Raw genomic sequence first — 24,057 nt, 5'->3', positions numbered from 1 at the left:
TTCAAATTCAAAAAGACCAACCGAAATGAAGTTAAAGTTTGTTTGGGTTGAATAGGTCAGTTTTCGATCAAATAATAGGTCCTTATACGGCCTAATTCGAATAGTTTGAATCTAAGTAATAGCACATTCAATCGTATTCGATTAGAAGTTTTCCCACTAATTAGTTCACCAATTGACTCCAAATAGGTTCTAGGAGGTCCCCCATTGGCTAAAACAGCAATTTGGCAGGTTTTAGATGGCGAATGGTCGAAGTCAAATTTTTAAAGAGACAGTACATGATTAATTTCGATATTCAAATTTTATCATTTTTTGCAAATTCGAATCGAATTTGGACTATTCCCTAGTTGAAGTACACAAAAATAGCTAAAAATTCTAATTTTTTCAATTCAAAAATTCACCTCAACCTTTGATAAACCTGTACCCTCACTTGTGAGTGCACATAAAGTATTAGAGCTTAGAGGTCATGTTACTGTATGGTTAAGGGTCAGAAGAAGCAGACTGGCCTGTGCAGAAATGCAGACAGAGAATCCACTCCTTCACTGCTGCCCCTTAAATACATTGCCACTGTTTTCCAGCTCTGCTGCTGGATTTGTATAACACACAGATGCCAAAAGCTATATAATTAATTTTGGAGAGTTTTTGATTCTAAAATGTATGCCAAATAACTATTGAGATGCCAGCGTAAAACATATAGAACCACAAAATGTTTATGTATATGTATTCCATCCTCATTTTCATCACCATTTATTTATATAGTGCCAGCAGCTATGCAGTGCTTTATATTAATTCATAGAAAAAAAGGTGTCTTACTATCATGAAGCAAGCATTATCGTTACAGAGTAAAAATGGGATCCAAGGGCTCTGCTCACAAGAGCTTGTAATCTAAAGGTTTAGAGAAGTTAATTTCAAATTGTATTTAACCTGAAAATTTTTAGTTTTTGCGGGTATCTTTCAGTCAAAACTTGAATTTCCTGGTTAAAATGAAAACTTTTTTTTTTTTTTGAGTTTTTGCACAAAAAAAGATGGAAATATCTTGGATCTGAAAATAATGCTGCTAAAACCTGTTGAAGTCATGTAGAAGTCAATGGCAGAGGTCCCTTGAACCATTTGAAAATGTTAATAGCTTTCATGAAGTTTTTTTGGTGGATTTTGCTCAAAAACTCGGTCAATTCCAGCAATTCAAGTTTTTTCTCCAAGGAAAACTTGATCAATTTGAGATTTTTCTATTCAAGTTTTTTTCTTAAATTGGAATAAAATGGAGTTCTATGCTCTTAAATTCGACCTTTGATAAATAACTCCTAGTGTATTGAATGTGAATGTAAACAGGTGGATATTGAAGGTTTTGATGAAAGGTGAAAGTCTGATTGCTTTTAGCAGTTTCCAACTCAAGAGAAGTCTTCAGTAGGGAAATTCAGTAGGGAAATTGAAAGCATTGGCATTGAAAAGATGAAATATTGAAATACTAGCCAGGAGTAAGTTGCGGGAGTCAAGGCAGGAAATATTAAGAGGCTGAATATGTGTCTTAGTTGTTTCTAAGGTACTGTTGCACAGATGAAAGAGACTAGATTTGGAAAGGTTTTGGATGTTGGAGTATAAAAGACATATAGGACTCCTAAAATAATTCCTAGGCAGCGGGCCTGTGGTGGGTTTAAATGTGATGCTTTTGACCATGAGTGAAAGCATGGCACAGAGAAAGATCTTGGAAGAAATACAATGAGTTCTGTTTTACAGAGGTTCAGTTTTAGGTGACACTGTGACATCCACTGACAGTATAATAGTAAAAAAAAAAAAAAAAGTAGATTGGGGGGGAGACTGATCTCCTTGCTAGGAAGTTAATAATCACAAATATCTAACATTTCACAAACGTACCATATTATATCTATATTAAGTGGTGAAAATATTTGCCAACTGGGAAATAAACATTCAGATTCCATACACAATTATTGTACAGACTAAGTACTCATAAATGGTTATTGCAGTAGATCTTTGCCTTGGGTTGGGCTGCAACGATACGTCTGGGACACTCCCTTCACAAACCCAGTCACAGGTGAGTCAAGAGAAGCATTCAAGACACTGCAACTGCAACCAGTGGGACAGAAGTCTGAAAAGTCTATGACTGCCCCATTGCACTTATTTAACAGATCCATGTATTGGGGATCACTGTAACTGAAAGACTAGAAAACACAAGAAACTGATATAAACTAATAGTTCTGCCTTTTTTAAAAAAGTTAAATAATTTTATAAGTCAAATAATTAGTTAAAGAAGGACTGTGAATGCCTCTGCAATTAAAGTACCACCTTTGCAAAGGTCAGACTGGACAATTAACAGAATTGAAGCCAAAGAGAAAGTTAAAAGCAATACAGATTATAGAAACCACCATGAAATCATTAAAAAAAACAGTAAATAAAATGTACCAATAGCCAACTTGCTTAGGTTTCTTCAGTCAGAACAAAAACGAATGTGTGAGTGATCAGAGTGGGTTAACACTTATTTTCACTATCTTACAGGATCCATAATCAAAGCTCAAATACTTATTTTTTTACTTGTTAATCAGTGTTTCTACATGCTGTATTTGGGTAGTGGCACACGGGAAAATTAGTCGCCTGTGATCGTTTTGTCTTCTCATTGAGAACAATGTAAATTGCCAGCTACTTCACATACAATACTACTTGAAATCGCCTGTCGTCCCAATTTGCACAGACCTTTTTTGAACCATTTATTAGAAAAAAACAAGCCCATTCAGAAGTATTGTTATCTACGATAGCAAAACACACAAGGAGATTAGTTGCCGAAACTCGCTTTTAAAAATCTCGGGTGGGTTATCTTCTTGTGTGCCACTACCCTTAGGGATGTCCAACATCTAAAATCACAATGAAAACACAAATGGTAAATAACAACCATCAGCCCATATGTGTGACCCAAACAATTTCATGTCAAATGCCTGATGTCAAATCTGATGATGGCTCATTCGTATAGATTAGTTTGACCTATAAGCCTCTGCTGCACAAAAGGTGATTATGTGCCACTGCCCTAAGGCAGTGTTTCCCAAAGTTTTGCACTGCAAAGAGCAGGATGTGCATAAAAAAAGTATCCTTGTTGGACTGTACCTTTGTATCAATAAAACCTGTTCTACAAAAGAAACAGCAGATGAATTACAATGTGCTTACAGTAATTCTAACATCAAGAAAGGTCATCAGTGTGCTCCGATTTGTAAACAGTGACTTCTTTTCACCCAAACAAGGGGGAAAGGGAAGAGAACATGTAGCTTATTAAATTGTTTAATAATCAGTGGTGTGAAATTCAATAAACACTTGAATTTTCTAAACATTCCATGTTTCTATCCGCTTGCTTTATTGGATAAATCTTATAAGAACTTAGGGCTTGCCCTATTCAGATCATGTTTTTTGACAGCTAATATGGACTATATAGGAATTGACTGCAAAAAAAGGAAAGGAGTTGCCTGTACTCTACCGGACATTTACTTTTTTATCCCTGGAGGAACTTGTATTGCTGGATTTTAGACAGAGACTGCCAGATATATTCTATTTTGAGTATGGCCCCTGCATGTTTGGATATGCACAAATTACTATACTGGAATAACCAGAAAAAGAAGGCATTTCCTGAGCTTTCTTGAATCTTGACTTCAGTCTCTGAATTAGCTTTTGGATTTTTTTTTTGTTATTATGTCCACTCACTATGTACTATTAATTATGTTTTAAGGTTTTTAAGTGGTGAAATTATTAGTGTTACTCATCAAATCTAAAGAATGTATCTCTTTCATATATAGACACATTAGAAAACAGGTATCTATGTAAATGATAATAAATAAATTAACTATGACATTTGGTAAAAATCTGTGTCGCTGTATATAGAACAGTGGGATCCCTTGAAGATGAAGTCACATGTTTGAGAAAGCCCTGATGGACAACCTTTCTGCCATTCAATAATGACATCTGACAGAGACAACAGACAATTTTAGACACTGGATAAGTATATGAAGACTATAGGAGCTTCATTATAGCATATATGTGATAATTGCTGGCCCATTACATTTACTGGACTGGACATTCTTTGCATACATTTTCACATCTAACTGTTCACTGGCATATTTCATTATTTATTGGCATGCTGTATATTCTGTCTACACTACAGTATATTATAGTAGGCTATATTTTAGCCGATATTACAGTTTTCACTTATACTTTACAAAGGTGTGTCATACATATAAAGCATATTTTAACCCTTAAAAATTCAGTGATCGCGAGAATGGAGATGGCAGCCTTAAAGGGGTTGTTCACCTTTAAATTAGCTGTTAGAATGCTGTAGAGATTGATATTCTGAGACAATTTGCAGTTGGTTTTCATTTTTTATTATTTGTGGTTTTTGAGTTATTTAGCTTTTTATTCAGCAGCTCTCGAGTTTGTAATTTCAGCAATCTGGTTGCTAGGCTCCAAATTACCCTAGCAACCATGCACTGATTTGAATAAGAGAATGGAATATGAATAGGAGAGGCCTGAAGAGAAAGATGAGTAATAAAAAGTAGCAATAACAATATATATGTAGCCTTACAGAGTATTTGTTTTTAGATGGGGTCAGTAAACCCCATTTGAAAGCTGTAAAGAGTCAGAAGCAAATAAGTAAAAAATGATAAAAAAAATAAATAATGAAGACCAATTGAAAAGTTGCTAGAATAAGCCATTCTATAACATAATAAAAGTTTACTTGAAGGTGAACCCTTTTATATATCCCAGACAGTTTAACTGCTGCCTTGGGCTGGCAGTTTAGTTCACAGAGATCTCTCAGATTCAGGGTGAACAGCCTGAAAATAAAATGTTTAATACAAGAAAATGGTCTACTGTATGGGTAAACCAATCCTGAAGCATACATTTCAAACCTTTAAGGTGCAACTATTCTATGAAACATGGGAGCAGCGATTTCCATCTGCAAATTACGAAACCCAGAGGGGAAAGATGGAGAGAGTAATATTCCAAGCCACATTTCCGCTGTGCAAAGGCACTGGAGTAACATGTAGAAATAAAAAGTTTATGTGTATATAATTAAATCGCTCTCATACATATTTGTATAAAAACACTTTTTTTAAGTTAAAATGTTTAGTTTGCCTATCTGTCTAGGTTTGCCTGAACTCCCGTGTTGACCATTGAAGGGGTGCTTGAGTACAAAAATGTCAAAAACGTTAGCTCTAAGGGGTCTGATATATATATATATATATCAGGGTGCTAAAGATAAGATCTCTGTGATAAAGTCAGTTTGCCTCACACACAGGATGATTATGGCTGTTTTGCCTGCATCTAACTACCTAAGAATTGGCTTCCGCTATGCCCTATGAGAACTGCATGAAAATACCAGAACAAATGATCGTCGTGCAATTCTCACTTTAAAATGTGGTTCGGATTCAATAGCTCAGAACAATAAATTAAGCTAGCAGACAATACAGCCAGGCAACTCAACAGGATGTGCTGTTACAGAGAACCTTGCTTCTGAGTCTTACAGCTGCTCATCTACTTTTTAATTCAAAGCAGTTACAATGTTATATGTATATGCCAACAATTAATGTATCAACTTGCAGCAGTTACTTTGTACCACACTTTAATAAAGCTTCAAACCAGAAGGCATGCTCAGCAGGAGATGAAGGTGCTGAGATTTTAATCATTTAGCTTGCAACCATTTTTTAATGTTGACGAACAGCAGGGCTGTATTGAGGTATGAGACTATCACCTCCCCAGGTCAGAAATGTTTAACATTGGCTAATGTTTACTGTTCTGTAGTCACTTTTGGTCACTCAGAAGGCTTTTGGGCAATGGTATTTCAAGTGTAAGCATTTCACAAATTTTTGTTTAGTTTACATAGGGAGAAAAGTAGTTGAAAATTGATATTCCACTGCATAAATCATTTGTAAGTAGAAGGCAGAGTATAGACTGTGCTTCTTTAAATAGAACACCCATTTGGGACACTGCCATATTGATATCATTGGCCACTTGTCTCTTTCAAGACATAGAAACAGAAATTAAATTGGAGCAATAACAGCATACTCTATCACTAGTAGTGGGGTGCACAGACACTGTCATTTGGCCTTAAAGGAATTTTTTTTCAGTTCAGTTGTTTTCAGATTGTTCCCCAATTACTTTCCATTATTTATTTTTTTACTGTTTTTCCAAAGTCTAAGTTTAAAGTTTAATGTCCCTGTCTCTGGTGTTTGAGTCTGGCAGCTCAGTAATTCAGGTGCAGACTCTAAACTTTTACAATTTTGCAACATTTAGTTGATACATTTCTCAGCAGCATCTCTGGAGTATTAGCAACTATTGTATCAATTCTAACAGCTGCCTGTAATGAAACCCAGAGATTCTGCTCAGCAGGGACAAAGATAAGAAATATATATAACAGTTTAGAGCAGTGATCCCCAACCAGTAGCTTGTGAGCAACATGTTGCTCTCCAACCCCTTGGATGTTGCTCCCAGTGGCTTTAAAGCAGGAGCTTATTTTTGAATTCCAGGCTTGGAGGCAAATTTTGATTGTATAAAAACCAGGTGTACTGCCAAACAGAGCCTCAATGTAGGTTGACAATCCTCATAGGGGCTACTAAATGGCCAATCACAGCACTTATTTGGCACCCAAGATCATTTTTCATGCTTGTGTTGCTCCCCAACTACTTTTACTTCTGAATGTTGCTCACGGGTTCAAAAGGTTGGGGATCCCTGGTTTAGAGGGTCGCCGTCCTCCCTCCCAGAGCTGCTTTAGAAGGTGAAAAAATACACTTTACACTTAAATATTAGAAAAACGACGACACATAGAAAATAGAAAGTAATTGCAAAAAGTCATTATTTCTGGTGATATATCTGAAAGCAACTAGTTGTTTGAAGGTGAACAACCCTTTTAAAGGACTCATCAGATGTCCACTTTGGAATTTGATAGCTATCAGTTACTTAAATGAGAGATCAAAGACATATAGAACTCTCTCCATCCTTTTATTTAAAAAAAAAAAACCCTCAAATTTAGTCGCAATCAAACGCTAGATTTAAGAAGAAAAAAAAACTATTATTTCTAGAGACCTGTGATATGGATTACATTGGCATTATGAATTCATACATTCTGTTATGCCTTCTTGATATACATACTGTGGTTAGGCTTTTTCATACGAGTCACAACCCCTATCAATCGTTCACCACATATAGTACACCAGATGTCCATTTTTCCCCATTAGTCACCTGGTCTTGCTTTCATATAAATATGTTCTGGCTTTAATAAATCCACTCCTATATTCTCCTAAGGTTACCACCCTGAAGTCAGCCTTCTAAGTACATTCTTATAATTGTTAAATTATATGATAACTATGTATTAAATGATAATTATCATAGAATACTAATGATTTTTTTCACAAGGGCTTTGCAATGTATTATTTCTGTCTCATTAAAATTCCAGATTTCAGATACACTGCCTTGCAAAAGTATTTAGACAAAATTATTTTAGTTTTCGTTCACTATTTTGTGTATATACTGTATACAAGTAATCGACTTGTTTATGTAAGTATTCAATCCCTAGATATATATATATATATATATATATATATATATATATATATATATATATATATATATATATATATATATATATATATATATATATATATATATATAGCCACCATTCACATATTTATTCCTTTTTGGGTAGGTACCAGGTTTGTTTAAGATTTAAAGGGATACTGTCATGGTAAAAAAAATTTTTTTAAAATGAATCAGTTAATAGTGCTGCTCCAGCAGAATTCTGCACTGAAATCCATTTCTCAAAAGAGCAAACTAATTTTTTCATATTCAATTTTGAAATCTGACATGGGGCTAGTCAATTTCCCAGCTGCCCCAAGTCATGTGACTTGTGCTCTGATAAACTTCCATCACTCTTTACTGCTGGAGTGATATCACCCCCTCCCCTTTCCCCCCAGCAGCCAAACAACAGAACAATGGGAATGTAACCAGATAGCAGCTTCCTAACACAAGATAACAGCTGCCTGGTAGATCTAAGAACAGCACTCAATAGTAAAAACCCATGTCCCACTGAGACACATTCAGTTACATTGAGAAGGAAAAACAGCAGCCTGCCAGAAAGCATTTCTCTCCTGAAGTGCAGGCACAAGTCACATGACATGGGGCAGCTTGGTAATTGACAAAATGTCTAGCCCCATGTCAGATTTCAAAATTGAAAAATGAGAAATGAATTTCAGTGCAGAATTCTGCTGGAGCAGCACTAACTGATTCTTTTTGAAAAAATATTTTTTTCCCATGACAGTATCCCTTTAAGATACCATGTTTAAGATTTTTCCAGGCAGAATTGCGAGCGACAAATCTCCCAAAAATGCGTCTCCACTGGAAATAACTAAAATCGCAGGCAGTAAAACCAAAGTTGCCTCTGGAGGAAACATTGGGCGACTTCCCTATATGTTGGTTTTGCTGCCAGTGATGTCAGTTATTTCCAATGGAGACGCATTTTCAGTAGAATTTGCGATAGAGAAGCATTTTCAGGAGATTTGTTGCCTGCAGTCGCACATAAATAATCGTGGGTGACACATCTCCCCATTGGCCACTGCCAATGCTTCATTGGATTCAGATAAGGATTTTGACTGGGTCACTTAAGGACATCAAGCATTTTGAGCCACCTTGGTGTTTAGGAGCATTGTCCTGCTAAAAAAGAAGTTTTGTCCCAAAGCCCAATCCTTGCTTATGAAAAGTAGGCTTACTACAATAAACCATACTTCAGAGGCTGAAGCCAGCCATATCAAGTGCTCTGTATAACCTTGGTCTGCATGGAGTCATGACACAAAATATACCACTATTCAAAAACAACCATACAAAATCAAAGTAATCTGGAGTTTTTTAAAGGTCCAAAGATTGATTTAGTGTTAAAGTGGGATTGGTCAATGACCACAAACTGCGTTTGAAGTATGGCGGTGGTAGCATGATGCTATTGGGCACCTTTTCATTAGTACGGACTAGGCATCTTGTTAGAAAAAGAATGGATGGTATAAAATACAGGCAAATACTGCAAGAGAACCCTGTTTCATTCTGCTAAAAACTGAAGGCTGGCCCTATATTTACATACTTAATGTCCCACTATCATTGATAGATTGAGAATCTGTAGCACTCTTTGAAAAATCAAGGAGTACAGCCACCATCCAACCATCCTCAACAATCTGAAGTAGATAAATCTGGCAAAATTGTCCAAAACGACCCTGGAACCTTGTGTAAAGCTTGTACATACTTCCCTCAAAATCTGTCACTGATGCAAAAGGTAGCTCCATAAAATATTACAGTGATGACACAGTTTTAGAGTTTTGAAAAAAATATCACAACAAAAAGTTTGGTGGCTTCTGCTTGCTGCTTTAGCTAAGCATTTCTTTTGTACCCTCATTGTTAAATTAGACACAGACATCTCCAAGGACTACACTCCATAAGAGATTTTGTAGCATGGTGTTGGATCAACAAATCTTACAAGTTGGATGTAGTCACATGGGTGAAAATATAAAGACTAATACAAAAATCTTAGGTGTAAACTACATGGACAATTTTCCATCTGATGAGACACGACTGTCAGATGCAAATGCATCATGCGGTGTCTTCATTCATTCGGTGAGATTAAAGGGATACTGTCATGGGAAAAAAATTTTTTTTCAAAATGAATCAGTTAATAGTGCTGCTCCAGCAGAATTCTGCATTGAAATCCATTTCTCAAAAGAGCAAACAGATTTTTTTATATTCAATTTTGAATTCTGGCATGGGGCTAGACATATTGTCAATTTCCCAGCTGCCCCAAGTCATGTGACTTGTGCTCTGATAAACTTCAATCACTCTTTACTGCAAGTTGGAGTGATATCACCCCCTCCCCTTTTCCCCCCAGCAGCCAAACAAAAGAACAATGGGAAGGTAACCAGATAGCAGCTCCCTAACACAAGATAACAGCTGCCTGGTAGATCTAAGAACAGCACTCAATAGTAAAAACCCATGTCCCACTGAGACACATTCAGTTACATTGAGAAGGAAAAACAGCAGCCTGCCAGAAAGCATTTCTCTCCTAAAGTGCAGGCACAAGTCACATGACAAGGGGCAGCTGGGAAATTGACAAAATGTCTAGCCCCATGTCAGATTTCAAAATTGAATATAAAAAAATCTGTATGCTCTTTTGAGAAATGGATTTCAGTGCAGAATTCTGCTGGAGTAGCACTATTAACTGATGCGTTTTGAAAAAAAAAAAAAACATGTTTTCAGATGACAGGATCCCTTTAAATCTGATGGTGTCTGACCATAGTTGGTCAGACATTGAAATACATTGAATGTTGGATGTATATGCATGAACAAACTACACCATCCGACTTTATCTGATCCAACTTTACATTCTAGCTATAGGGGGGTCAGATTTCATAGCATCCTCAAATCTTGTGGTATTGGATGGCAAAATCAGATAAAATTTGACCCAAAATCATCCACATTTGCAGTCAGATAAATGTTAATGAGTCTTTCAAATAATAAAAATATCACACTGAGCAAATCAGAATATTTTGTCACCCACGTGATTTTTAGCTCAACCAGTTGGCAACAAAATACTTGGAATCAACTGCTCTCCTACCTTCATTCATTTCTATGGGAATTCCCTTCACAGGTAGGTGCACCTGTGGGTCAGGAGTTATTCAGCTGAGAAATAATCATGCATCCACCATTGTTTTGTTTCCCACCTGCCAAGCTGAAAATTGTTCAGGTGGCAAACAGCTCAAAATCTCCCGGTGTGCTACTGCCCCAAAGGCTAAATCTGTTCTTTCTTGAGGGGCATTGGTGTTTAAAGCCTGACAAGACAAGACGAAACAGAAATGTTTGCCAAAAAGGAGTTTGTTATAGTTTAGTACTGGGAAATGGACTCCTCCATACAAGCACAACAATTGACAATAACTGCTATGGAAGTATTTTTCCCCAAAACGATTCTTCTTCATACAATACTTTACATTGTTTTCAGGCAAAATAAGTATTTGTTTTAAAGACTGTAGCCCTAGGTCAAAGCTATGATTAGCTGCTCTTACATAAGTAAATATTTGCAGAAATACACTGAATTCTTACACTATAAACAATTAAAGAAAATAAAAAAAAAAGCTCAGAGTCACTTTCATTTCTAACGAACTAGGTTCTTGTTTATAGTCCTTAAATGACGTTGAATAAATATTCATGTTTTCCCAAAAAGGGCTTTCCAGTGTGGCTCTACGGCTGACTATGTGGCTCTGTTGGGATTTATAGGACATTTACCTGCTTTCTAAAACACTTCACAAAGAGAATCCTTGCCTGCAGAACAACCAGAGAACGTTGAGGACAGGATGGGCTGATTTCACTACACATACAGATTAGGCCAGAGCAGTAAATTAAATGTAAAGTATTCTGGGGAACTTGTCAACTACAACTCCCAGCATCCTCAGCGAATGAAGAGGCACAGACATAATGCTGATACTGCAACAAGTCTTTCGTGTTGTGCTTCATTTGTGCTGTAGGATCCAAGGTAGAGACCTGACTGACAACTTCCCCTTGTAACACAGGGGTCACCTGTCACACCATGAAGCCCCACCCAACTGCACCTGCATACTCCAGGTTGGCTCAGGTAACTATGGGCACGTAGACTGACCCACAGAGTTTGTATACCCACGTCAATTACCTGGAAAGGGTTCACGTCCACCGGGTCCGCGAAGGGATTGGTATCGTATCCGGACATGGCTCTAGAGACGAGGAGAGACGGACAGTGCCTGCTGCCGGATCTCCTCCTCGGTCGCAAATCTTCCGGGATGTGACGGTAACCAGCAGCCACTGGGCGGAGAAGCCGTAGTGCAAAGGTGTGGTCCGTGACTTCATGCAGCCAATCACAGAAGCAAAAGAGTGCCGCGTTTACTAATAGGCCTCGCGTTTCGTCCAATCAACATGCTCATGTAAAGGATGACAGGAAGAGTGAGGTACAGGATTCGTTACCAAAGCCCAGGTTAGAAAAGGCGTGTCTGCTAAGCGAGGGGCGGAGCCTGAAGTTTTCCAATGGAACTTTAGCTGCTCACATAGGGGTGCGGCATATAGGTGGCTGAAGGGGCGGGGTTTCGACCAGGTAAGATAGTTCTGTGGTGACGCTGAGGTTGTGGGATAATGGAGGTTGGGTTAGTTTCTGCGTTCGCGTGGAAGTTGTAGAAGTAAACAATGGCGCACGATCCTAATAGAGCTAAAGGTATCCGGCGCTGGCTATATTAATCTACTATGCAGAGTGTCTGTCGGGCAATGCCCATCCATTAGCCTTTCCACTGATTGGTGCAATACAGCTCCAGAGGGAGGTTGAGGGGATTCATTCGCTCTAGACGCTTGAAACTGTTACTTCCCGGCCACCCACAAAACACGCCTTTAATTTACCGGTGCATTGTGGGAGTTGTAGTTCTGCAGCCAAAGAGTCCCCATACCATATAAACGTTCCTGATTTGACAACCTAACCTTCTGTCTGCGGCACTACAACTCCCAGTGTGATCCGCGGCGTTACAGTACAGCACAGAGCACACTGCTTCGGAGGGGAAGGGCAGATAATGGCAGAGCCCCGAGGTGAGTAGAGTTATCATCCAGGGGGGAAAGAGGCGGAATAGGACATGCCATCTTTTATGCATCACCGACAGAGGGCACTGGAACGGCTGAAAGGAAAAGGATATATTGGGAGAGCTGCTGGGCAGGCGGCAGTACCAGTGTGAGCTGAGCTGGCACACTTCACATCATGGTTGGGTGTGGGGCTTTCGGGGAGAGCAGCAGCGAATTGCTTATTGTGCAAATTGCAAACCTGAGGACATACTTGTGGATTATATAGTGAATAAAGTACCCCCTTTTGTAAATTCTAAGGATATTATAAGTTACTGAGGAGTTTCATGACCATATAAAAGTTTTTATACAGGTCATGGAACTCCGAGATAATTTCTAATATCCTCATATTTTGCAACTGGGGGTACTTTATTTATTATAATACACATGTTTCAGTGAGTCATGTGACAGAAATGACATCAGAACTCACCGTTTATAACTGGTGACATCAGAACGCACCGTTTATAATGATATAATTTACAAGGTATTCATGGCTTTTGTGTATTAAAAACATATTCGCCCTGATCTGGACCTGGGAGCAGAAATTCTGCAATTAAAATTGTGCATCATAGCAGAAGCCCCTCTGATCTGAAAGTCAGTCAAGAAGAACATGTTGTAAATAAACAGCACAGTCATGTAACCCGGGTGCCCTACACATCTACACCTGTTTTCCCTTGTCTGCTCATAAATCTGCACAGGCATGGCTTTTGTGTGTGGTGCCAGATTTGCTCTGCAGAATCTTGATGCCCCCTAGTCTCTATGGGTTTTTCAAACTGCCCACACAGTCACTGACTGTCAATTTGCATCTTTTACCCCAGGGGTGCCCAAAAGGTAGATTGGGATCTACAGGTAGAACTAGCTGGTGATCAGTAGATCTCAAGACACTGTCAACAAACAGTTTGTCTAAATCACCCTCCTATTTCATGCTTTCCATTCTGTTATTTATAATTTTAAGGTTACATAAGAAATAGATGTTAAAGAAAGCAATATAAATTCTCTCAAATCAATATAATATGTAAGTAATATTTTCCATGGAACAGAATGCTAACAATGCTGTTATGGATGTAGATCATAATGGGACATCATCACTAAAAGTAGACCTTGCAGTAGTAAAGTGTGGGCACTCTTGCTTTACCCCGACCTCCTGTGCATAGGGTCATAGGGATCTCCTTTCTGTCAGATATGTGATCTGTGCTTGTACACATACCAGCTGGGCTGGCTAAGAATCTCATTGACCCAGGGTCAAATAGGCAGAGAAGAGAATGTTCTGACACACAACTCTGCGATCCAAATCACACAAAGATCCACTCATTTCAGGATCAGGGCACCAAATTAAAACATTGCAGAAAGAGAGAAAGATCAGCTTTCAATCCAGGGAAAGGCAAACCAACACCTACCAACAAACTCTCAAATCTGTGGCTTTTATTGACTGAATATACTGTATTTTTATACAGGTGATGCACATGCAGAATGCATTAAAATAGAGAAATTCACACAGAACTTATTGTACTTAATGTGTATAAAACCAAATAATAAAAGTATGTGTGTTTTGAAACTTCCACCATTCATTTTAGTAGAGGCACGTTAAAACACTTTATTTAAGATCCCTTGAACAATAAGATCCCTTATAGTGAAGATCCACTTTATATGTGTTATACTAATAATATGCTTACGGTAACCCCCCCAATCATAAGAAATGCCCTCTTATTAACCACACTGTCCTAGAGAAGGAAGGGCCATTAAATAAATGTTTTCAGGAGTTTTCTTTCCCCTCTTAGGTCTTTGACACCCTGAGTGCTTTATAGGAGACATATTGGATAAATGAAACCCCCCTAATTTTGCTGGCAATAATTTATTCTATATGGTGCTGGTTTTACTTTTGGCTATAAATGAACATTATCTTCAAAAATGCCCCCTCCATAGATGTTCTCCTGTTTCAAATGAGGGGTGGGTCTTGTCCTAACGGTCCCTGCCAGAAGCACAGTAGATGGGGGACAGGTAATCACAGCCCTAAAGTCACATAATCAATGACAGGCTTCAGTTCCCTATCAGGTCCTGCTAGCTGCTGATTGGTTTCTATCCTACAGTGTAGCGTACTGAGTGTCACTGGCTCCATTGTACAGCCTGGGAAAGGAGGCATCAGGAAGTGGAACAGATTGATGGGACTAGTAGGGTTTTTGCTAAAATTTTCAATAAAGTAACCAGAAACACAACTTTTTAAAGCCCATTTCTTCAGTATCTGAGAGTTTAATGCACTAGTACATTCTTGTTTTTGAAATAATGTCTCCTTTCATTGTTGTAATAGGGCATGTCTTGCATCATATTAACAGCAGTGGCAGGCACAGGAAATTGCCCAAAGTATGTATATTTCCTGAAAAATACACACTTGATTGTTTTCAGGCAGGGATAGTCTTGTCAGTGGAAAGTGATCTGAAGCCATTTTAATTGCTTTTAAAATAATCACCAAAATGCCTGTTGTGCAAGGTCCCATTAATTGACCCATTTGGCTTCTAAAACCTTCCTGCTGATCACTTTCCACACTGAACAAACAAATGCAGTTTGTCTATGGAACATGTTAATTCACTAAATGTAAGTATGTGCCACTATACTAGGGGGCAGATTTAACAAGGGTCGAAGTGAATTCGAGGGAGTTTATGAAGTAAAAAAATTCGAAATTCAAAGTAATTTTTTGGATACTTCAACCATCGAATAGGATACTGCGACTACTTTGACTTGAAGTAAAAATCGTTTGACCATTCGATAATCGAAGTACTGTCTCTTTAAAAATACTTCAATACTTCGCCAACTTAAACCTGCCGAAGTGCTATGTTAGCCTATGGGGACCTGCCAGAGCATATTTCTCAGTTTTTGGGTTTCGAAGGAAAATCGGACGATAAAATCGTTTGAATCGTACGATTCGAAGTACGATCATATGATGAATAAAATCCTCCGACTTCGAATGTCAGAGGATTCTATTCGATGGTCGAATTTCAAAGTATTCTCCACTTCGAAATTCGACCCTTGATAAATCTGCCCCTTGGTGTTTGCTGCTTTGTTATAACATCGTTCATCATGGCTGCTCCAATGAGCAGCTACAGTTGACTTTCTGTATCCAGCACTGTTTCTGCAGCCCCAAGCCAATCCATGGCCTTGCTTTAGATTTAAGTAGAGCAGCAACTTTTGTAAGAGATCAGTCCACTAATAATAATTTAGTTTATGTAATCTAGGCTGGTGACTTAATAATAGAAGCTCATCAATGCTTTATATGCCCAATGAGAACTTTGGACATGTAACAATGTAAAGGCTATGGCAAGGGGACGTTATGGTTGCCAGTATGTGTGGTTCACAGATAAGCACCATTTTTCTGACATGGATGGTTTGTGTTGACATCAATGTGAAGTGCCGCATGACAGTCATCCTGCTTAGGCAGTTAGTGTGTTATTTGAGCAGTGCTTATCTTGGGTCCCGACTTGTCTAGTTCAAGCACCCCAAAGTATGGTATACCTGGATTTAGTACTTTTAGGAATTTAGTACTTAAGTTTAGTCCACACTTACAAGTACCTCATCTGGAAATTGGGAGGAGATGGGGAAGAGAACTAGAACATGGCGAGAAGATTGAGGAGACTGGGGTGAGACAGAACTAACAGAGGAAATATTACTGACAGGTCTGGAGTGCTGGATCCTTGGCATATGTTTGTAAGGATGCATCAATAGTAGGATAATTCATATGGGTGGTAGAAGGAGTTTGGGCTGGTGCGGCACAGTGCTGGCTTTATGAATATTGCCTCTTGCATTTTAAAATGTGTTATTTGCCCAATATAAACAGACTGTCTCTTCTTCAAATTTGCAGTATTTCTACTGTCATGTGCTGTTCAGGACTATGCTTGGGGTAAACTGGGCAATGACAGTGAGGTGGCTCGACTATGGGCAAGAGATGACAAAGAAAGGCCAATAGTGCCAGACAAGCCATACGCTGAGGTAACCATGGTATTATTTAATTAAACAATATACTTCAGTCCCTACCTTTTTTTACCTAAATTCACACACCTCATATGTTTGTTTTTGTTTCTTTCTTGCTTCTTTCACCATGTCCTAATGTCTTTTTACATCAAGCTATGGGTGGGAGCTCACCCTAAGGGAGATGCTGTTATCACAGACAATCAAATAGCTCAGAAAACCCTTGGAAAATGGATTGCTGCTCACCCAGAATGCCTAGGCACAAAAGTCCGAGAGATTTTCCAAAACCAACTGCCTTTCCTCTTCAAAGTATTATCTGTGAGGTTGGCACTATCAATCCAGGCTCACCCAGACAAGGTAAGAGAGGGCATGTGTTATATAATCACAAAAGTGTGTTAATGAGAGGAACAGAAAAGATGATAGTAAAGTTGAGCTTATAGATTGGTATCCCGAGGATGGTCAACTTCACTTACGCTGCTACATTTAACCAACTATCCTTAGTCCCAAATGTAAATTGCTTTTGGGAAAGCTTATTACAGGTATGGGACCTGTTATCCAGAATGCTCGGGACCTGAGGTATTCGGGATAACGGATCTTACCATAAATCTATAAGAAAATCATGTAAACTTTGAATAAACCCAATAGGCTGCTTTTGCCTCCAATAAGGATTAATTATATCTTGGTTTGGATCAAGTACAAGGTACTGTTTTATTATTACAGAGAATACGGAAATCATTTTTAAAAATTTGGATAAAATGGAATCTATGGGAGCCATTCTGTAATTCAGAGCTTTCTGGATAATGGGTTACGGATAACTGATCCCATACCTGTACAAATTCAAAGCATTATTAAAGCATTTTCAGTGGAAAAGACACGCAATATGATGCTGTAGTTAGAATTGTTCTGGTGTGATTGGAATAGATTAACTGTGCATCTTATTTACAGATAAGAAAGGCTATTGTTTTGTGTTGTTCTGCATTATCTAATATTCACTCAGACTCTGTTTCTTTTTTCTCCCCCATTAATTGTGAAGGCTTTAGCTATAAGGTTGCATTCTGAATTCCCACAGCACTACCCTGATGACAACCACAAGCCAGAGATGGCTATAGCGCTTACACCCTTCCGAGGCCTCTGTGGATTTCGTCCGGTTCCTGAAATTGTTGGCTTTTTAAAGGGTAAGTACATTGTTACTGCATATTATATTGTATATCATGACCGGATCAAAGCCCATCTAATATTTTTGGGGCATTTTTTGTAGCTGTTCCAGAGTTTCATACCTTAATTGGCAAGGAGGCAGCCGAAAAGTTAGAGGCAAGTGAGGGTGTGGAGGTGCGGAAAGCTCTGCAAAATTGTTTCACTTCCATGATGCAAAGCAACAAGAAGGACTGTGCAGAACAGCTTAATCTACTGGTACAACGTGTATCACAGCAATGTAAGATACCACATATAGGGACAAAGATCTTTTATGTCTTATATCTTAGTGTTTTCATTTATAATTTCATTTTCATCATTGTTTCATGCCCTTCTGCATTATTGTTCACCTAGTCTTCCCTGATGAGAACAGTGACTGCTCCTGTATATAAATAAATGCTGTGACTGAAAATGATCTACAGGTCCCCATTTGGCTTTAGCGTAGCAATGGACACCAGGCTTCTCTAACATAGAAATACAGCAGAAAACAAGCTGTTGGTTAATCTAGTCTACCATGTCATGGTATGTTAGTTCTCACTGCATGCCCCACCTAGTAGAATCTCTTTCTTATGATGTGGGTTATGCTAAAACATAAAATAATAAAGGTAACTCTACAATAAAGAAACATCAGTAGTGCAAACAGACAAAAGTAAAACGTTTCTCTTAAACACTTGCTTTTTTTTGCCCCTAAAACAGATTATGTATTTATTCTTTGTATAGGGAAAGCAATGTAATTCTAATGAACTTTTGAGTATACCTTCTTGTTGTGCCACAATGTGACTGAATACAAATTTCTTTATGGGAAGAAGCACACAACAACCAGACTTGTACTGTTTATCATTTTATTAGTATTGGGACATGCTTCTGCACATCGCCCATTCTTAAGTATATATTCCTAAGCCACAAAATGCCCCTTACATTTTCTTAACTCTGTCTTTCATGTAGCTACAAGTGGAAAGGAAGTATCTAGTTGTCTTGGAGACCTTCTCCTCACGTTACACTCCCAGTTTCCTGGGGATATTGGCTGCTTTGCAATTTACTTCCTCAATGTTCTGACACTGCAGCCTGGAGAAGCCATGTTTCTGGGAGCCAATGAACCACATGCATACCTGGAAGGGGGTAAGTGTTAGAGTTTAAAGGGGAACTACGACGAAATTGAAAATTGAATACAAGCTTCAGCATACTGAAATAAGAAGTTTTCTAAATATAATCAATTAAACATTCTGTACTGTTTCAGAAATAATCAAGTTTATTTTCACAATCCCTCTCTCTGCATCTGTTTCTCTTCATCTGCTAGGAAAGGAACCCCCCCCCCCCATAAGATATATTGGATCTAACTGTCAATGATTATCTGCCATTCAGCTGCTGCATGAAGACAGAATGAAGAGAAACAGATGCTGAGAGTGATAGTGAAGATACATTTGATTATATCAGAAACGCTGAAGAATATTTAATTGATTGTATTTAGACAGTTTCACAAAAAAAGTCAGCAATATAATTGTAACAACAGTGCTGTATCCGCAGGTGAGCAGAAACCATGTATCATAACTAATGAAAAAGATGCAACAAATCTGGCTGACATGTATCTAAATACACCTCACCACATTGTTGCCAGCCTCCCAGTTCAGATAAGCACTGTAACAATGTAACTAAAACGTAACCTTTAATGTGTATCCTTTTAAAACATGTTTCCCACACACACAAATAGACTCCCTGCTTGACCAATCTGAGCAGTGCAGGGTATTATCCTTAAAAATTACCACTGTGCGCGGTGGAACGGCGGAGTAAGTAAATAGAAATTGTAAATAAAGAAGGCTTAAATCAGTGCCAAGGCTCTATTACATATATTCGAAAGATTTGAGCTTCCCAGAACCCTCCCTTCCAAAGTTCCCCCACATGTCAGCTGCCTATCTACGCGGGGAGCGGTAGGAGCTGGTCTCCTCACCGTCCACCTATGCCCTACGCGTTTCGCTGCCTCTGCAGCTTCCTCAGGGGCATAAGTGAGGGGTGTGATACTTGCTGAGGCTTAAATAGGCTCCGGACACCACCACAGTTGCCGCATGGTTACTGGTCTGTGTTACGACGTCACGTCTGGGTTTTAGTACCGTGCATGTGTTAGAAGTCCTGGAAGTGCGGTGCTGTCATCTGCCATTACTCTCTATGTCTATCTTTTGCCCTTACTTCGTTGCATGGAATTGCCAAACGTATAGGGCAATTTTGGATTACCATTCTTACAGCGCATTATTATTGCACAATTCACTCCCTTATGCAATTTTAATTTATCCATGCTAGTTCACTACAGCTTAATGCCAGGGTATTGATTTAATGCAGTTGGTGATTTAATTCTAATCGATTGCTGGAAATTTGGTACAGTGTAAAGACCAATGTATTCAAATAGGCAATCAATTTTGTTTAATTGACATAGATGTGTAACAAATTTTGAGAATACCATGGATTGGAATTTTTTGACAGATGATTGGCCATATTAAAATACCTCAGAAGTATTATAAAGTGTTACTAGCATTAAAGTTACCTATACAATTTCCTAAACATCAAATATTTTTAGTTTCACAGAAAAGGTGTGAAGGTGAAGCCTTCATTCAGGCCATGGGGGGCTTTGCTATTGAGCCAGTAGATCCACTGAGCTTCACGTTGGAGTAGTTTCCTATTAATATCTCCTTTACGAGTGCTGGGTTTTATATGATCAACGGCAGTAAATTTTATTACTTCTGTATTTCCCTCATGAAGTTCATTGATATGATTTGTTACCAACGTATTTCTTTTATGTTTAATGTCACCATTGTGTTCCAAGACTCTCCTTCTAAATTCTCTTTTGGTCTTGCTCACATAGTTTTTTCCACACAAGCATTTCATAACATAAATGGCCCCGCTGGTTTTACAGTTCATACAATGATTTATTTTATATTCCTGAATATCGGACCTTCCTGTTATTGTAGTTGTTTTATTTATCCATGGACAAGCCTGGCAGTTACCACATTTGAAACTTCCCTTTAGTTTATTGCTGAGCCAGGTAGATTTCTTAGTTTTACTATAATGGCTATACACCTTAAGGTTACGTTTTAGTTACATTGTAACAGTGCTTATCTGAACTGGGAGGCTGGCAAGGGTGTATCTAGATACATGTTGCCCAGATTTGTTGCATCTTTTTCATTAGTTTCTTATTTCAGTATGATGAAGCTTATATTAAATTTTCATTTTTGACAGTTCCCCTTTAATGTAACATTTACCTTCTGCTTTCTCTTATTATAGATTGCATAGAGTGCATGGCTTGCTCTGATAACACGGTACGGGCTGGCCTGACTCCTAAGTTTATAGATGTTCAGACCCTGTGTGAGATGCTGACATATACAGCAGCTCCCGCCAGCACCAAACTGTTCTCACCAACACCTGTCAGTGAGGATCCCTATGCTCTTCTCTTTAACCCACCTGTACCAGATTTCTCTGTCATCAAGATAGAGGTAAGGAATAGTCCACAGAGGATCCAATTAGGGATCAGAAGTGTATCCTGGTAACTAGCTAACAGTAGCCAATGACATCATAAAGTTGCTTGACGTTTGGGTATCATGAAATCCAATGCACAGAACATATAATACGAGGAAAGGAATATCATATAATAATATCATCATATCTTATTTTAATCTATTACATGGAATGCAAGGAATAGGTTGAAGCATTAATCACAGTTCGTTTAAGAGAAAACAGCACATAACCTGAGGCAGGTCTATGTGACAAGATGTTAAATAGAAAATTATAAAGTATACTTGTGTGGGAATTTTTCCATGCTACATTTCTTAAATGGGTTGGCCACCTATAAATTAAGTTTTAGTATGATATAGAATGGCTGATTCTTAGCAGCTTTCCAATTTATCTTAATTTTTATAGTTTTTTTTTAATTTATTTACCTTCCTCTTTTGACTCCTTCCAACTTTCAAATGGGATCACTGACCCCAGTAGCCATAAAACTATTGCTCTGTAAGGCTACAATTTATTGTTCTTGTTATTACTATTCATTGTATTCAGAACTTATCCTATTCATATTCTAGTCTCTCATTCAAACCAGTGCAACCAGATAGCTGCTAAAATTCCAAACTGGAGAGCTACTGAACATAAAGCTAAATGATTAAAAATAAAAACATGACAAAAAACAAAGACCAATTGCAAATAGATAGGACTCTCTATATCATACTAAAGTTAATGTAAAGTTGAACAACCCCTTTAAAGACATAATCGTAGAAGTGTGTGTGCTGATTTGTGATTTTTAGAATGTCAGTCTAACTATACACATATAAATGAAACCAGGTTCCACCTGAATATACTGCTAATAATTTAGTGTATACAGAGTCCCATTTGTGTATTGCATGCCGGTGACTTCAGTGAGGACACCCAGGAATAGCATCGGTAGAGAGCGAATTCACTTTCAACTTGTCACTTCATTGGCCAACAAAGCTGTATTCATAAAAGCATGTGCCATCCTGGATATTTGAAGGTACTCTTGGAATGGATTGTGGTAATCAAAACACACTTAAAGGAAAACTATACCCCTCTATAAAAATATAATGCATAAAACAGCTCATATGTAAAACCCAGCTTCATGTAAATGAACCATTTTCATAATAATATAATTTTTTAGTAGTATGTGCCATTGGGTAATCATAAATAGAAAATTGGCATTTTAAAAAATAAGGGTAGCCCATGGGATCGTAGGATTCATGGTGCACACAAACAAACCATACGTGTTAGGTCACGAGCCAATTAACAGACAGAGTTCTGTCTTTTGCTCCCACACTTCTTCCTGTTAGAGTTGTGGTATTTCTGGTCAGGTGATCTCTGAGGCAGCGCAAAGACCACCATGAAATGGTGGCTCAAGGCAAGAGATGTAAAAGGCAAAGATTTATTTAAATATATATACCAGTTTGGTAAGATTCTTTAACATGCCACTTAATATGGTGTAAACTATCTGTTGCTTAAGTGTTCATTTTGGGGATGTAGTTTCCTTTTATATGCTAACACCGCTTCCGGGGAGGCACATAGATGGTACCCCTTTACACGTACCGTGTGCCTTTTTCAGAGATGTAAGATATAGAATGGCAGGGGACATCATAGCCCTGTCCATACGGTCTACTCTAAGGCAGGCTGTAAGGGATGGGGTGGGCCTCCTGCCTCTGCTTTATGCATGGAGTACCAGATATTTGATCAAGAACAGCAATCTCTAGGGTGTAAGTGCTTTGTAAATGTATGTATTTAAGATATAATCTGAGAAGTTTTTTGTTGTTTCTTTTTTGCAGGTACCACCATCAGTATCTCAGTATCTGGTAGCAGCTTTAGACTCGGCCAGTATTCTTTTGCTCGTTCGAGGCGAGGCCACAAGCAATGTCCCATATGCAAGTTTACATCTTACTCCAGGCTCTGTCCTTTTTATCTCTGCCAATGAGAGCTTAATACTGAATAATTCCAACTCCCAAACTCTCTTACTATTCAGGGCATGCTGCCTGCTATGATAAAGAAAAAGTTACTCTCTAAAGAATGTTGGAGGAGATCCCATAACCCAGGACTAATGTGTGCCCCTAAACTTCCACATGAATATTGGAGTTACAGGTGAGCTTGAGGAAACATGTTATTGACCATGCTAGCAGATTGTGCCATGGAACCTTTTATTGATAGTTCTTACATTAGAATTACTGGGCTGGGTTGTAATGGAGATCTAGAGTAACTGGTCAGCTTTTAGAATCATAGGCAGCAAATGTTATTGCAAGCACTGATCATGTGTACAAGCAGGGAGTGTTAATATGTCAGCTGGTTCTACATAAAGGGAAGCACTTTACTCTAAAGAAAATATATAATATATTTGAGTGTGCTGTGTTTTTGTGGAATTGTGCAACTGATTAAATTGTTGTGGTCAATAGATTAATTTTGTCATTTTATTTCTGTGATTGATGCTTGAGCACAAGAGTGTTTGTACTGTTAACCGTCATGAAAAAAACCCAGTAAATCCCATATTAATCCCTCTACCATGAAGAATTCATAGTGGGTTCCACGATGGTGAGCTGCCCCAGCCATGAAGAAGCCCCAAATCATAAATTTCCCCAACCATGCTTGACAGTTGGTATCAGGTCCTTCTGGTGAAATGATGTCTTTGGTTTTTGCAAAACATGTTTTCTGGTAAAATGTGGTCAAATACCTGTCTTTGCTTTGTCTGTCCAGAGCAGATTTTAACCCATTATCAATATATTAAGAACATTGAGACATTCTGTT

The 24,057-nt window shown here is 38.2% G+C and overlaps 2 protein-coding genes across 3 annotated transcripts in view; one reads left to right on the top strand and one right to left on the bottom strand.

Moving 5' to 3' along the window:
• The window catches only part of scamp2.L (secretory carrier membrane protein 2 L homeolog), a 28,657-nt gene extending 16,849 nt beyond the window's left edge, over positions 1–11,808 (bottom strand). The window contains 1 exon segment of the mRNA NM_001094070.1: positions 11,696–11,808. Coding sequence (NP_001087539.1) covers positions 11,696–11,752 — 57 coding nt within the window. The 5' untranslated portion in view covers positions 11,753–11,808.
• Positions 11,809–12,134: 326 nt separating this feature from the next.
• Positions 12,135–23,707, top strand: mpi.L (mannose phosphate isomerase L homeolog). 2 transcript variants are annotated; one of them, XM_018252938.2, is made up of 8 exons: positions 12,135–12,247; positions 16,487–16,614; positions 16,750–16,950; positions 17,627–17,768; positions 17,852–18,025; positions 18,730–18,903; positions 21,055–21,263; positions 23,091–23,707. In XM_018252938.2, the coding sequence occupies exons 1-8, from the start codon at positions 12,220–12,222 to the stop codon at positions 23,301–23,303; spliced, it is 1,269 nt and encodes a 422-aa protein (XP_018108427.1). In that variant the 5' UTR covers positions 12,135–12,219; the 3' UTR covers positions 23,304–23,707. The 2 variants fall into 2 exon arrangements, with proteins under 2 accessions (XP_018108427.1, XP_018108428.1); XM_018252939.2 differs by lacking the exon at positions 12,135–12,247 and adding an exon at positions 12,410–12,609.
• The last annotated feature ends 350 nt before the right edge of the window (positions 23,708–24,057 follow it).

Source organism: Xenopus laevis, chromosome 3L (assembly GCF_017654675.1).
Source record: "Xenopus laevis strain J_2021 chromosome 3L, Xenopus_laevis_v10.1, whole genome shotgun sequence".
Lineage (NCBI taxonomy): Eukaryota > Metazoa > Chordata > Amphibia > Anura > Pipidae > Xenopus > Xenopus laevis.
The sequence above is the reverse complement of the archived record's forward strand: the minus strand, read 5'-3'. Positions and strand labels throughout refer to the sequence as shown.

Bases quoted from the DNA above. Each gene is read 5' to 3' on its own strand.
- mpi.L (XM_018252938.2), top strand. From the start codon at position 12,220: ATGGCGCACGATCCTAATAGAGCTAAAG. The intron at 18,026-18,729 runs GTAAGATACCAC...TCTTTCATGTAG, and splicing joins ACAACGTGTATCACAGCAAT to CTACAAGTGGAAAGGAAGTA. The intron at 18,904-21,054 runs GTAAGTGTTAGA...CTCTTATTATAG, and splicing joins ACATGCATACCTGGAAGGGG to ATTGCATAGAGTGCATGGCT.